The sequence below is a fragment of the Pongo pygmaeus genome, chromosome 1 (assembly GCF_028885625.2).
Source record: "Pongo pygmaeus isolate AG05252 chromosome 1, NHGRI_mPonPyg2-v2.0_pri, whole genome shotgun sequence".
NCBI lineage: Eukaryota > Metazoa > Chordata > Mammalia > Primates > Hominidae > Pongo > Pongo pygmaeus.
The window spans coordinates 219,432,159-219,447,500 of NC_072373.2; the positions used below are offsets into that span (position 1 = coordinate 219,432,159).

The 15,342-nt window shown below is 54.1% G+C and overlaps 1 protein-coding gene and 1 long non-coding RNA gene across 5 annotated transcripts in view; one reads left to right on the forward strand and one right to left on the reverse strand.

Annotated features, from left to right (window-relative positions):
* C1H1orf167 (chromosome 1 C1orf167 homolog) overlaps positions 1 to 15,342 on the reverse strand; it is a 29,443-nt gene that overhangs the window by 3,970 nt on the left and 10,131 nt on the right. For 2 of the 4 annotated variants that reach the window (XM_054438874.2, XM_054438881.2), the window contains 10 exons: positions 14,057 to 14,115; positions 13,434 to 13,611; positions 10,064 to 10,239; positions 9,033 to 9,207; positions 6,832 to 6,988; positions 6,568 to 6,722; positions 5,638 to 5,846; positions 3,311 to 3,455; positions 1,034 to 1,453; positions 370 to 481 (listed from right to left, as the gene is read on the reverse strand). In XM_054438874.2, coding sequence (XP_054294849.1) covers positions 370 to 481; positions 1,034 to 1,453; positions 3,311 to 3,455; positions 5,638 to 5,846; positions 6,568 to 6,722; positions 6,832 to 6,988; positions 9,033 to 9,207; positions 10,064 to 10,239; positions 13,434 to 13,611; positions 14,057 to 14,115 — 1,786 coding nt within the window. Of the gene's footprint in view, positions 1 to 228; positions 482 to 1,033; positions 1,454 to 3,310; positions 3,456 to 5,637; positions 5,847 to 6,567; positions 6,723 to 6,831; positions 6,989 to 9,032; positions 9,208 to 10,063; positions 10,240 to 13,433; positions 13,612 to 14,056; positions 14,116 to 15,342 lie in introns of all 4 variants that reach the window. The other 2 variants (XM_054438864.2, XM_054438854.2) reach the window with 2 other exon arrangements.
* On the forward strand, positions 6,029 to 8,594 carry LOC129007761 (uncharacterized). Its single transcript, XR_008492391.1, has 3 exons — positions 6,029 to 6,525; positions 6,841 to 7,003; positions 7,369 to 8,594. It is a non-coding gene; the product is annotated as an uncharacterized LOC129007761 (long non-coding RNA).

The window sequence follows — 15,342 nt, forward strand, 5'->3', positions numbered from 1 at the left end:
CCGGACCTGCAGTGGGCTGGCACTCGAGAGGTGCCGGGTTCATCTTTGCTGATGGATTCAGAGTGGCTTGTCAGAGGCTGACTGAGAACTGGGAAGACGTGGTGTGTACAAGGCTGCTGGGCCCCTGGGGAGGCATCCAGCCATGCTGCCACCACGGGCTGAATCAAGATGATTCTACGGCCGGTGGTCCGAGGGTCATTTTTGGACCTCCCGCCCTGCCTAGGCTACCTTCTCCTGCTTCCAAGGGGCTGGGGCGTCCAGCAGCAGGCTCCCCCTGCTGGCCATCCGGGGCCAGAGCGTGAGGTCAGCCTGGGGCTTGGGGCGTACGTTACCGGCCCCTCGGGCCTCGGCCCGCAGTCCCAGCCGCACCCTGAGCTGCGCCGTCCGCAGGAAGGGCCTGAGCTCAGCCGGCCGGAGCTGGGTGACGATGGCTCGCTGGACACCGCCGCGCGCCGCCAACTGCGCCGAGGCCTCTAGGACCCTGCGGGAGAGGGAGGAGTCTGCAGCCAGGGCCATCAGGGCCAGGACTCTCTGCAGGGAGCCCTCCCAGTGCCCTGCGGGAGGGGGCCCTCCAGGCCCAGCCGCATGCTGGGGCCCACCCACCTCCCACTCTCCCTCTTCTGGAGGGAGAATCTGGGTAAACAGGATGGAGAGCGGCCTGGAAGGAGAAAATCACAGACGGGGACAAGCATCCTGTTTAGGGGCAGAGAGGGGACAGTCCTGCCAGTGCCACTTTGCCTCCTCTTCCCTGGCAAGAGCGCGTTTATGGCGCTTGCTGAGTGGCTGGCTGTGCTGGTGACTGCAAGGCAGGACCATTAGAGACTTCCCCAAGGAGGGGACACACAGCAAGAGGCGGTGCCAGGTTGTGGCCCAGGACTAGATGGCCAGGGCGGCCTCTCCCTGTCACCCCCAGCCACCCTCTTGAACCTTTGCCCTGCTACCCAGCCACGAATTACACTCTACCCCTGCCAAAAACAGGCTCGAGGCCTGAGCTGGAAGCACAGTGGGGCTGCGCTTAGACCACGGCACTCACCAGGCTCGCAGCTTCCAGGAAGCATGGGCTCGGCTGACCTGGCCCCGACAGGACTCACGCACCCACAGAGTCCAGCACCAGGTGCAGCACTGGGCTGCCTGGGCCCCAGCACTCTCTCCTGCCTGCTGCTGGGCCTCACGGTGCATGCCCGGGGCCACTGGCCATGCTGGGAAGGCCTGCGGGGCCCGGGCATTCTTCTGCTGCCCATTTTCCTGGCCTTGCTGCCCGCAGCTTCTCCAGCGGGCAAGGGAGGCCTGGGCCACACGCTGCTCCTGTGCCCCGGCTGCCGCTTCCTGGGCTTCCCGCCATGTGGCAAACATGGCCCCCAGTGCCCTTCTCCTCAGGCCATCCTGAAAGGCTTGATGCTGGGCCTGGAGCACCCCCGTGTCTCTTACAACCTCACACCAGGCCTGGAAGTAGCTGCAAAACAGACGCATTGGGCCAGGTGTGGTAACTCATGCTTGTAATCCCAGCACTTTGGGAGGCCAAGGTGAGTGAATCACCTGAAGTCAGTTTGAGACCAGCCTGACCAACATGGTGAAACCCTGTCTCTACTAAAAATACAAAAATTAGCCAGGTGTGGTGGTGGGCACCTGTAATCCCAGCTACTTGGGAGGCTGAGGCAGAAGAATTGCCTGAACCCAGGAGGCAGAGGTTGCAGTAAGCCGAGATCGCGCAACTGCACTCCAGCCTGGATGACAAGAGCAAAACTCCATCTCAAAAAAAAAAACAAAGCAAAACAAAACAAAAACAGATGCATGGGAGGGCTTGTCTCATTCTCAGAGTCAAAAGTCACATTTATTCAAAGTTACACCTGCAAATCTCCCACAAAACAGTAAACGACCAGTAACAGGTGAGAGCACTGGCTTTCCATCTTGGAACCTCAGCCTCAGAGGGCAGGGGCTGCCCTGCAAGGGGATGGGAACCAGCAGTAGGGGTTCAAGTTCCACATCAGCCATGCCCTGCTTCCCATCACATGCCCAAGTGGTTGGTGAGGGAGAGAAACACCATCTGTCACTCACTGAGAAACCAAGGAAAAAACCATCTACGGCCGGGCACAGTGGCTTACACCTGTAATCCCAGCACTTTGGGAGGCAGAGGTGGGCGGATCACCTGAGGTCGGGAGTTTGAGACCAGCCTGACCAACATGGAGAAACCCCGTCTCTACTGAAAATACAAAATTAGCCAGGTGTGGTGCCACATGCCTGTAATCCCAGCTACTCGGGAGGCTGAGGCAGGAGAATCACTTGAACCCGGGAGGCGGAGGTTGTGGTGAGCCGAGATCGCACCATTGCACTCCAGCCTCGGCAACAAGAGCGAAACTGTGTCTCAAAAAAAAAAACAAAAAAACAAACAAAAAAAAACCATCTGCACCCTCAGATGCAAAAGCACAGACGTCAGCCATTCTGTAGCCAACAGTTCACTGCCCCTATGGGGACACTGAACATTCGCAAATTTATACTGAACTGTGGGAGAAGCCATTCTGTGTTCCTCTGCTTGGTTTTACAATATGCATTCATGAACTGTATACATGTTCCACCAGAGCATCTTAAATGAAGATTTCACTCTCTTCTCTTAGCGACGGTGTGCAGCAGAATTCTCCTTGCTGTAACTCCTCACAATGGGCATTATGGTAGATTTTCCGAGGAGTGGATTTCTCCTTCTCCTTTTTTTTTTTTTTTTTTTTTTTTTGAGACGGAGTCTTGTTCTGTCACCCTGGCTGGAGTGCAGTGGCGCAATCTCGGCTCACTGCAACCTCCGCCTCCCAGATTCAAGTGATTCTCCTGCCTGAGCCCAAGTAGCTGGGACTACAGGCACCTGCCACCATGCCCGTCTAATTTTTCATATTTTTAGTAGAGATGGGGTTTCATCATGTTGGCCAGGCTGGCCTCGAACTCCTGACCTCAAGTGATCCACCTGCCTTGGCCTCCCAAAGTGCTGGGATTATAGGTATGATCCACTGTTCCCAGCTGATTTCTCCCATCTGAATCATATCCTCTAAAACCAAAGAACTGACCTGGCCAGGAGCTGGACTCCTGGGGCTTGTTGGGGCCACAGGTTAGGGTTGGGGTTTGCCACCACTCCCAAAATAGATAATAAGGTGTCCGTGGTCATGGCCCTCTGTTTCCAGGCTAGAATATCCTTTCATGCCCCTTTTTTCCCAGGCTGTAGGCCTCCTATCTGGGCCACCGTCTGAGCTGCCCATCCCCTGGGTGCTCTCCTTGCTATTCCTTGGGTGGGGAGGATCAACACCCTCCCACCCCCAGGCCCACCCACCTCTGCAGTAGCAGCTGCTCTGGCCGGGTCACTGTGCGTCTCTGACGAGCAGCTGCCTGCTGCCAGCTCTGGAACACCGCCTTCTGCAGGCCCTGGAGGTGGATCTGCACCCATGTCTGGCACTTTTCATGCCGGAACTGCTGCCCTGGGGCCAGAGAGATGCTGAAGAGCCACTGGGTGCTCACCCCAGCCTCTCCCCATGGGCCTCTGCTCAGCCCTTCGCCCCCTCCCAGGTGGGAACAGAGGAGGCCGCCCTGACTGTCTGGGTTAAAAGCCTCTATTACGGGTGTCCTGCTGGTGACCAGGCCAGCCCAGCTCATAGAGTTGTTGGGTTTGTTTTTATTTGTTAATTTTGCCACAATGTTTTCGAATCTGGAGAATTCAGGTAAAAATTTAATTTTCTTTTTTTTTTCTTTTTTGAGGTGGTGTCTCACTCTGTCGCCCAGGCTGGAGTACAGTGGCCCGATCTCAGCTCACTGCAACCTCTGCCTCCTGGGTTCATGCCATTGTCCTGCCTCAGCCTCCCGAGTAGCTGGGACTACAGGCGCACACTACCATGCCTGGCTAATTTTGTGTATTTTTAGTAGAGATGGGGTTTCACCATGTTAGCCAGGATGGTCTCCATCTCCTGACCTCATGATCCGCCAGTCTGGGCCTCCCAAATTGCTGGGATTACAGGCGTGAGCCACTGCGCCCGGCCCAAAAATCTAATTTTCAATTTTTTTGTAAAAACTAGAAGTTCTGGAAACACTGGCTCAGTGTTCCTGCCGGGGAATGATTGGGCTGCATAAGCAGTTGTCCCCAGGGGACAGGACCTGACTTTCCAGAACCACTACAGCCCTGCCTGCCAGCTCATTAATGCGATGTGTCGGTGTAGTGGGCAGCCTCCAAGATAGCATCCTGTGTTCGTGTCCTGGGCAATGCCCTGCCTTGAATATGGGCTGGGTTTATTAATTTGCTTCTAACAGATAGAATTTGGCAGAAGCAATGGGATGTCACTTCTGATATCAGGTTATAAAAAGACTGGTTGGGGCCGGGTGCGGTGGCTCACGCTTGTAATCCCAGCACTTTGGAAGTCTGAGGTGAGTTGATCACTTGAGATCAGGAGTTCAAGACCAGCCTGGCCAACATGGTGAAACCCCGTCTCTACTAAAAATACAAAAATTAGCCAGGCGTGGTGGCGGATGCCTGTAATCCCAGCTACGAGGGGAGCTGAGGCAGGAGAATTGCTTGAACCCAGGGGGTAGAGGTTGCAGTGAGCTGAGATCGCACCACTGCATGCCTGGGCAACAGAGCGAGACTGTCTTAAAAAAAAAAAAAAAAAAAAAAAAAAAGACTGGTTGGGCCATCCAACAGCTCTTTTTGCCCAGAGGCCAAGACCCAGAGAGCAAGCCTGCCTTGGGTCCATCCCTCCTCCCTTCACTGGCCACATTCCTCAGGGCTTCTAACATACTGCACCCTCAGCCAGCTCTGCAAATCCAGTCCTTCCCACTTCCCTATTTTGCTGACCCCTTCCCATGCCTCAACTTCTCTCTCCACTGCTCTGCCCCACTGAGCCCTCCTCACCTCCTCCTGGGACCGTCCCTGACTAACTCTACTGGCCTCTAAGGGCACCATGACTCTGCCCACTTCTCTCCCAACTCAGGGATCAGACCAGTGACTCCTAGAGGCCAGGTGAGGATAAGGATGAAGATAAAGGTGATGAGGTAGGGACTACATTATCCCCATTTTACAGATGTGTAAGCTGAGTGAGACTCAGAGAGGTTAAGTAGGTTGTTTAAGGTTCACACAACCAGGGTATGGAAGAGCACGGATTCAAACTCAAGACTACAGAGTCCAAGCCCCCAGGTTCTGCTCTGCCACCCGACTCCTGGGTGTGCCCTGTGGGGGTCTCATCACCAGACTTCGCTAGGGGATGGGAGGGTGTGGGGGGTGGTGAGGCACTCTGCAGAGTCACTGTCCCTCTCGGAAATTTCGCAGCTGAGGTCTATTCATTTACTCATTCATAGCACAATGTGTAAGAGTTGGTAGGCCTGTTTTCTTTGAACCCAGCTAAGTCAGTGTCACAGCTCAGCGGACCTCTCTGATCAATTGCATTTGTCATCTATGGCTGTGTTACAAATTACCCAAGTACTTATTAGTTCTAAACCACAGATGTTTGTTATCTCACAGTTTCTCTGAGTCAGGAGTCCAGATGTAGCTTAGCCTCTGCCTCAAGTTCTCCCATGAGGTTACAGTCAAGTTGTTGGCCAGGGCTGTAGTCTGGGTCTCAGACAGACCCTGGCCCTGCCCTCACCCGCAGTGCCCCCGACCAAGTCTCCACTCACCCTGCCAGCAGGAGTACCAGTGGCATAGGGCATCTCGTGCCAGCCGCCAGCCCCGCTCCTGGGCCCACTGCTCCACCAGCCGCAACTGCACCAGCCGCTGACGCCACAGGCCCAGCACAGCCCTGCAGCTCCGATCCCAGGCCCGGTGGGAAGCCAGCTCTCTCCAGGCCCCTTGGGCTGTTGCCCAGCGGCTCCAGCTGAGGAAGATACTGGGAAAGGGAGGGTCCACCCTGAGGATGGCCACTGTCCCCCAAATCTCAGGCCAGCCCTGCCCCGCCCTCCTCTCTCTTCCCCTCCCCAGCAGCAGGAGGCTCTGGGTGACTCTTCTGTTTCCATTATGGGAGGGTGGGTTGCTGGGGACTGGAGGGGCCAAGCACCTCTCCCAGGGTCACGATGATGAGTGGTGGGGATAGGGTGGGACTCTAGACCCCCACTGCCAAGTCCTGTGCTCAACCGCTAGCCATAAACATTGCTATGGACTGAGCACTCACAACGTGCCACACACGGCATTGGGGAATGTATGTGCCCTGCCTCGCCATTGCCCCACTGGAGCGAGTACTATTAACCCCATTTTACAGACAGGCAAATAGGGCACAGAGAAGTTATGCAACTTGCCCAAGATCACACAGCCAGTGAGGGGCAAAGCTGGGATTAGAACCCAGGGAGACCAACTCTTATGCATTGTGCTAGAAATGAATAAATGAAGGAACCTCAGCTGCGAAATCTCCAAGAGGAACAGTGACTCTGTAGAGGGCCTTACCACTCCCCGACACCCTCTCAGTAGGACAGGGCTGGAAGACAGGAGGAACTGAAGCCCCCTGAGGTGCAGACCCCAAGGGGCTGCTGCTGTGAAGGCCAAGGGTGGATGGGAGAAGGGGCTGGGAAACAGTAAGTCCGTAGAGTGGCGGGCGGATGGGGAGGGGTCCCTACCGCCTCTGGAGGGTATGCCAGTACCACCTGGCTGTGCCCTGGAACTGCTGGGCCCGTGCCTGCCAGAGCAGAAGGCACTGCCCCTGCTGTCGCTGCCCAGCTGCCCACAGAAGGCTCCCCTGGAGAGTATCCTGGAGGGCGGGGGCCCTGGGAACCTGGGGAAGGAGATGTGGAGTCCTGGGTCCCCCACCCTGTCCCCTTCCCACAATCTCCACCAACCCACCCCTACCTGCCCCAGCCCGTCCCCACCCACCTACCTCTCACCTTCTCCAGAGAGTCTTGTAGTGTGCTGCTGCCCAGTGGCTCCAGAGCCGAGGGGGTCTTGGTGCAGCTTGATGTGGCATCTGGGCCCAATGCCCTCAAGTGCCACCATCTCAGGCTGCGCTGCAGCATCCGCTGCTGCAGGCCTTGGAAGAAGGAGCTAGAGAAGGGGCAGGTGAGTGCCCCACCCAGCCTCACCCTGAGGCTGTGCAGGGTGGCCAAGCAGGGGCTACCCCACCCTGGCCGCTGTGAAAGAGATGGGCTGAAAGGGTGCTCGCCACAGGCCAGACACTGGGCTAGCATTCCACACTGCCGCCCCCAGCAGTGGCTGCATGCTGGGATCACTGGGGGCCTCAAGAGATACCGATGCCCACCAGGGTCCCACCCTGGATTCTGCTAGATTCTGACTTAATGGTCAGGGTACAGCCTGGGCTTCCAGACTTTTTCTAGGGTTCTCTGAGTGACCTCAGTGAGCAGCTGAGACTGGGCTGACTGGGCTGATGCTCTTTTTATTTATTTATTTATTTATTTTTGAGACAGGGTCTGGCTCTGTGACCCAGGCTGGAGTGCAGTGGCACAATCTTAGCTCACTGCAACCTCTGCCTCCTGGGTTCAAGCTATTCTCCTGCCTCAGCCTCCTGAGTAGCTGGGATTACAGGTGCGTGCCACCACATCTGGCTAACCGAGCTAAGAGCATTAGCTCTTAGCTAATGCAGGACCTGCATCACTGGCTGGCCTCATCATGCTCCTGGGGCGGGCTGGGAGCCCATGCAGCTGATCAGAGGTGGAGCTGAGCCCCAGGCCCAGGGACGCCAGACTCCAGAGCCCACCCCTACAACCACACCAGTACTTCTGCCTCCACTCACTTATAAAGATAAGAAAGCTGAGCCCGGGGGAAGGTCATTTCCCCAAACTCCAAATAGCAGCAGACCTGGAACTCATCTAGGCCAGGAGGGTGCCCCGGGAGAGCTGCCAGGAGATATGAACTGTGCCCTGAAGTCCAAAGGCCAGAGGATGGGCTGGAAAGGGAGGGCCTAGGGGTTGTGGGGCAGGCATGTGAGCAGTGCCCCCACATTCTGAAAGGTCACGGTGAATTGAATTCCCCTGGAGTTGCAGGGGTACACTGAAAGAGGCTGAGGGTCCAAGTGGACCACATGGGTGTGTGGTTTTCAAGGACAGAATTCTTTTTTTTTTTTTGAGATGGATTCTCGCTCTGTCGTCCAGGGTGCAGTGGCATGATCTTGGCTCACTGCAACCTCTGCTTCCTAGGTTCAAGCCATTCTTCTGCCTCAGCCTCCCAAGTAGCTGGGATTACAGGCGAGCGCCACCACGCCTGGCTAACTTTTGTATTTTTAGTAGAGATGGGGTTTCGCCATGTTCACCAGGCTGGTCTCGAACTCCTGACCTCAGGTGATCCACTAGCCTCAGCCTCTTAAAGTGCTGGGATTACAGGTGTGAGCCACCGCACCCAGCCAAGGACAGCATTCTTAACCCTGCAACTGCTGGCTTCCATTCCTCCTGACATCCCCTCCGGGAAGCTGGCTTCTCCTGATCGCCACCCTCCCCTCATTTACAGCCTTCGTCTGGGCTCTGAATTCCAGCAGTGACCATCTTGTGTGGGGGCAGCACCAAGGTCTCACCACAGGACCTTCTGGCTCCTGACTCTCACTGGGATTTACAGCAAGCTGCTCCAGCCCTCTGAGCCTCAGTTTCTCTAGTCATGTAATGAGGCCAATGGGAGAGGAGATAAGAGCTTGATCCCTGGCTCCTGCCCTTGTTCCTTTACAGTATTTATTCTGTGCCTGCAACATGCCAGGCACCTGCAGGGAGCTGGGAGCCAGCGGTGACAGCCAGACAGACATGGTTCCTGCCACCAGGGACTTACACTTGGCAGAGAGACGGACATTCACTAGGGTTCCGGCCACCCCTGTAGAGCTCCATGTCTGCATCTCTGGCAGCCCCCTGGCCCCCAGTGGCCCTCTGCTCAATCACTGTTCCAGTGTCCCTAGGCCACCTCCCAGGGCCTGACATCGGCTGGGCACCTCAGTGTGCCAGGCCCTGTGCAGGGCCATGGGGAGGAGTGGGATGCAGTTACTGCCCTATGGGATATTCCTCCCACATTCCTCCTCGTGCTGAGCACTGCTCACGTGCCCACCCCACAGCCCCTAGGCCCAACCCCAGGTCACAAGCTCGAGGACACCTACTTGGCCCACTGGCGCTGGAAAAGCCGCATCTTCCACAACAGCAGCGCCCGGCAGAGGGCCAGTGTCCGGCAGGCATCCTGCAGGGAGCCCCGGCCTTGCTTCTGCAGCCCCTGGGCCTGGCCCACTGTACCCAGGCCACAGGCTCCAGGGCCTGCGGTGTAGAGAGCCTCACGTCCTAAGAAACCATCAAGAGTCCAGTCAGCTGCCTCCCTACTGACCTCACTCTGCCCATAGCCATTGATACCTGCTGCCTTGGGCCCCTCTTGGGAGCTCTCCCCTCTTATTCCGTCCCACCGCTTCTAAGTCCTCCCCTCCAGGTCACCTCAAAGATCCCATCTTCCCCAGTTAAGTGTTTTTTTTTGTTTGTTTGTTTGTTTGTTTTGAGACAGAGTTTTGCCCTTGTCGCCCAGGCTGGAATGCAATGGCATGATCTCAGCTCACTGCAACCTCCGCCTCCTGGGTTCAAGCGATTCTCCTGCTTCAGCCTCCCGAGTAGCTGGAATTACAGGCATGTGCCACCACACCCGGCTAAGTTTTGTATTTTTAGTAGACACAGGGTTTCACCATATTGGCCAGGCTGGTCTTGAACTCCTGACCTTGGGTGATCCACTCTCCTCGGCCTCCCAAAGTTCTGGGATTACAGGCGTGAGCCACTACACCAGGCCCCCAGTTAAGTTTTGGGGTGGGGGTTAGGGCTGTGTGTCCCCCATCACACCAGGAGCTTCCCAAGAGCAGGGCCCACATCCCTTCCGGGCAGGATCTGGGATAACCAGCACCGAGAGAGCCTGCAGTGGGAGGAGCAGAACCAAGTCTCTCACCCACAGCAGCTCGTAATGGGACATAGGGATGTGGCTCAGCCAGGGCCTGCCCACTCTGGGACCCCTCCTGCACCCTCCCAGGCCTACAGGCTGCCCTCCTAGAAAGCCCCAGTTCTACCACCTCCCACAAGAATTCACATATTCAACTGTGGACCACTGAAGAAGGGGCTTAAGTGACACAGTTTGCTGGGGCGGAAGCCAACACTAGCTCACCTGCTTTCTGCCGGCAGAGGGACAGCTGGGTCACCTTTGCCCCATCTGACTCCCGGAGCTGCTTCATCCGCACCCACTGTTCCAGGCATTTCCTCAGGGTCCCTGTCCGGCGGTCAGCCAGGTGGTCTCGGTACCAGGATCCTCTTTGCACAAACTGCTGCCACGCCCCGAAGCACCTGGGAGAACAGAGGGAAAGTACCCATGTCAATTGCAAGGTCTGATGACTGCGGCTCCAGCTGCCTGCCGTTGCCAGACACGCTACCCAGGACTTGGGCAAGCCGCTTCATCTCTCTGAGCCTCCGTGTTTTGTTGTTGTTGTGTAGACGGAGTTTCGCTCTTTTCGCCCAGGCTGGAGTGCAATGGTGCGATCTCTGGTCACTGCAACCTCCGCCTCCTGGGTTCAAGCGATTCTCCTGCATCAGTCTCCCGAGTAGCTGAGACTACAAGCATGCACCACCATGCCCGGCTAATTTTTTTTTAATTTTTAGTAGAGATGGGGTTTCTCCATGTTGGCCAGGCTGGTCTTGAACTCCTGACCTCAAGTGATCCAGCCGCCTTGGCCTCCCAAAGTGTTGGGATTACAGGCTTGAGCCACCGTGCCTGGCCAAGCCTCTGTTTTCTCATCTGTAAAATGGGGCTGCTTTGAAGATGCATTGCATGTCACCTGCTCAGGCCATGACACTATCACCTCTGGCAGCGTGGTGGCCTCAGTAGCCTCTGACCTGGCCTCCCTGCATCCACTCTCGGCCTCCTCCAATCATTTCCTATTCAGTAACCCAGTGGTGTTTTTCCAATCTCAAATCAAATCATCAGAGTCACCTGCTGATCCTCCAGCGGTAGCCTCCTTGCTCTACCATCAAATTTCAACCCCTCCCCACGGCCAACAAGGTGCTGATCTGGCCCCCACAGATTTTTCCAATCTCATCTTCAACTACCCTCAGCCCACCTACCCTGTACTAACAAGGGTCCGATTCGGCTCTGCTACGCCTCAGGATCTTACACTCCTGGCCAGAGGCCTCTGAACCCTCTACCCTTCTCTGATCTTCCTCCACCAGGCAACTCTTCATCCTTCACATCGCCACTGAACCTTGGTCTAGGTCAGCTTCCTGCACTAAACATTCTCACAGAAAACTACACCAGGGGGATGTAGTCAGCAAAATGCAGACAGTGGGAAACTAGCAGGCAAACAAGTTGATTTCTTCAACAAACAACATGCAATAAAAAAAATGAAGGGGAGCCTATAGTTTACAAAGATTTTAACAGGCCGGGCGTGGTGGCTCACACCTGTAATCCCAGCACTCAGGGAAGCCGAGGCGGGAGGATTGCTTGAGCCCAGGCTGGAGTGCAGTGGTGTGATCATGGCTCACCAGTGGGCCTCTGTCTCTACCAAAATTTTTTAAAATTCGCCAGGCATGGTAGCTCACACCTGTAATCTCAGCACTTTGGGAGGCCAAGGTGGGCGAATTGCTTGAGTCCAGGAGTTCGAGGCCAGCCTGAGCAACATGGCAAAAAATTAAATCTCTACAAACAATTTAAAAATTAGCCAGGTGTGGTGGTACGCACCTATAGTCCCAGCTACTTGGAGGCAGAGGTGAGAGGATCCCTTGAGCCTAGGAATTTGAGGCTACAGTGAGCCATGATTGCGCCACTGCACTCCAGCCTGGGTGACACAGTAAGACCCTGTCTCTAATTTTTTTTTTAATTAAAAATAAAAAGACTTGAATGACTTATCAACCAACTGCCATACATGGACCTTATTGCAAACTCTAATACAATATATACTTGCAAATGTGAATACTGGCCAGATATTCGTATTAAGGAACAGTTGTTTCATTATTTTTTAGGTGTGAGAGTGGTATTGTGGTTATGTTTTTATTATTTATTTCTTTACTTATTTCTGAGATGGAGTCTCACTCCTAGGCTGGAGTGCAGTGGTACGATCTCGGCTCATTGCAACCTCTGCCTCCCGGGTTCAAGCAATTCTCGTGCCTCAGCTTCCCGAGTAGCTGGGATTACAGGTGTTCACCATCATGCTCGACAAATTTTTGTATTTTTAGTAGAGACGGGGTTTCACCATGTTGTCCAGGCTGGTCTCGAACTCCTGACCTCAAGTGATCCACCTGCCTCGGCCTCCCAAAGTGCTGGGATTACAGGCATGAGCCACTGAGCCTGGCCAGTGGTTATGTTTCTAAAGAGTCCTTATCTTTTAGAGAGGCATACAAAAATATTTATGGATGAAATGGTATAATGCATGGGATTTGCCTCTAAATAATTTGGAGCGGGGGATGTATTTGGAGTACACATGAAACAAGCTTCAAGAGAGGCTGATTTTGTTGAAGCTGGGTGATTGGTGTGCTGAGGATTATTATCCTATCTGCTCTACTTTTGAGTAAGATAAAAATGCCCCACAGGCCGGGTGCGGTGGCTCATGCCTATAATCCCAGCACTTTGGGAGGCCGAGGTGGGTGGATCACCTGAGGTCAGGACCAGCCTGACCAATATGGTGAAACCCCGACTCTGCTAAAAATACAAAAAAATTAGCCGGGCGTGGTGGCGTGCGCCTGTAGTCCCAGCTACTTGGGAGGTGAGGCAGGAGAATCGCTTGAGCCCAGGAGGTGGAGGTTGCAATGAGCCGAGATCGTGCCACTGCACTCCAGCCTGGGTGACAGAGCGAGACTCCGTCTCAAAAAAAACCAAAAAAATTAATTAATTAATTAAAATAATAATAATAATGCCCCATAATAAAAAGTTAACCACCAGGGAGCAAAAAAAAGAAACTCATAGATCTGTGTTCCTTCTCTTCACAACACTTAAGCCAGGTGGTATTCACATACACCCTTGTGACTGCTAGTTTCCTGTCTGTTCCCCCACCAGCCACGGGTTCCACTGTGATGATGGGCATAGGTGGGAGGCTGGGATTAAGCTTTGCTTATAACCAAATCCCAGCCAGCAGGGCAGGCTAGCATGTTCTAGTCATGTTCAGTCGATAGCTGCTTCCATTTCCTATTTGCATCCTTGCCTCTCAATACTAGGATTCAAGAGCTGACTTAAAGGGAAGTAGGGGCCAGGCATGCTGGCTTACGCCTGTAATCCCAGCACTTTGGGAGGCCAAGGTGGGCAGATCACTTGAGTTCAGGAGTTTGAGACCAGCCTGGGCAACATGGTGGAACCCTGTCTCTATCAAAAATACAAAAAATTAGCTGTGTGTGGTGGCGCATGCTTATGGTCCCAGCTACTCAGGAGGCTGAGGGGGGAGGATCGCTTGAGCCAGGGAGGTGGAGGGTGCAGTGAGCAAGATGGTGCCACCGTACTTCAGCCTAGGTGACAGAGTGAGATCCCATCTCAAAAAAAAAAGGGAAGGGCGTCCTACCTGCACAGCCAAGCTCTCTGGTGCTGGGGGCTCAGTGGGGCTGCCCAGGCTACACCTGCAGCAGTAGAGTGCCAGGCCTGGGGGAAGCTCCCTGTCCTCTGTGTGGCCCTGGTGGCCTTGCGCCAAGTCTCCCTCTCCTGTCTGGCTCGTTTCTTCTGTTGGCACCACAGGAAGAACACTAAGGAGAAAGGGAGGAGGGAGAGAAAAGAGAGAGTAAGCAGACGGGAGGATCCGAGACAGGAGGGGCCCCTGACACGTGGGGTGCCTGTCGCAGGGGACCCCCCATCTCTGAGTAAGTGAAGTCTAGCTCCAATACTCCAGCATCTGGTGTGGGCCTGCATCAGTGTATCAGCCCAGAAATGCAAGCCGTGCTCCTCTCATGCTGTGTGTCCTCAAACTAGTTGCTTAACTTCTCTGTGCCTCAGTTCCCCATCCGTAAAATGGGCACAATTCCTCTTGGGGGTCACTGTGAGGCTCAAATGAGATTGTCTCTGGGAATGTGCCAAAGCAGATGCACAATAAACGTTCATTCACCCAGGGTCCCCTGCCCCTGCCCAGTGTGGAGCTCGGGCCCTGCGTGGCCAGGCTCCATCTCCCCGCTTTCCCAGCACCCCACATCTCACCAACCAGTTGCAGGGCCTGCAGGATCTGGACTCTCTTGTCTCTGCTGTCTGTTCTCTGCCTAGGATGTGACAGAAGCCACTGAGCTCTCTCCTCCTCGCTCAGACTTCCTGGACTTAAAGCGAAGTTGCCCAGAGAGAAGCTGATGACCCGGGAGGGAGGGTACACGGTCCCAACCTGTCCACCACACCCCAGGCAGGTGCGGTCTGCCCTTGGGAGCAGGGGGCACTGAGTCCCCCTACCCTCTTCTGGACAGTTCATTTTATGTCGGATTTAAAAGCTATTGCTGGGGGGAGGTTCTGCTCTTGATTTATTCTCTTTAATACTATTTGGATTTTTTTTTAAACAACAAACATGTATTAAAATAAATATCATTTAAATAATTATTTAAATACATTTGTTCAATTTAAAAATAAGAACATGGCCAGGTGTGGTGGCCCACACCTGTAATCCCAGGACTTTAGGAGGCTGAGATGGGCAGATCACTTGAAGCCAGGAGTTTGAGACCAGCCTGGCCAACATAGCGAAACTCCATCTCTACTACAAAAAAAAAAAAAAAAAAAAATATATATATATATATATATATATACACACACACACACACACACACACACACACTGCCAGGGGTGATACACACACACAAACACACACAAATTAGCCAGTGCGGTGGCACACACTTGTAGTCCCAGCTACTTGGGAGGCTGAGGCATGAGAATTGCTTGAGCCTGGGAGGCACAGGTGGTAGTGTGCAGAGATCACACTACTGTACTCCAGCCTGGGTGACAGAGCGAGGCTCTGTTTCAAAAAAGAAAAAAAAGAAAAATACCCAACTGTAGTAGAGAATTGGGGAAATAAAGAAAAAAATAACCAGAGGCCGGGCACAGTGGCTCACACCTGTAATCCCAGCACTTTGGGAGGCTGAGGCAGGCAGATCACTTGAGGCCAGGAGTTTGAGACCAGCCTGACCAACATGGCAAAACCCAATCTTTACTAAAAATACAAAAATTAGCCAGGCGTAGTGGCGGGCACCTGTAATCCCAGCTACTCGGGAGGCTGAGGCGGGAGAATCGCTTGAACCCAGGAGGCGGAGGTTGCAGTGAGCCAGATTGTTCCACTGCACTCCAGCCTGGGCAACGGAGCAAGACTCTGACTCAAAAAGAAAAAAAAGAAAAAAAAAAAAGAAAAATATAACCAACTTTAATCCCACTGCCCGAGAGATAAGCATAGTTTCCATTTTAGCATTTTTAAATGAAATATTTTTTACTCCTTAATTGTGGCAAAATACACA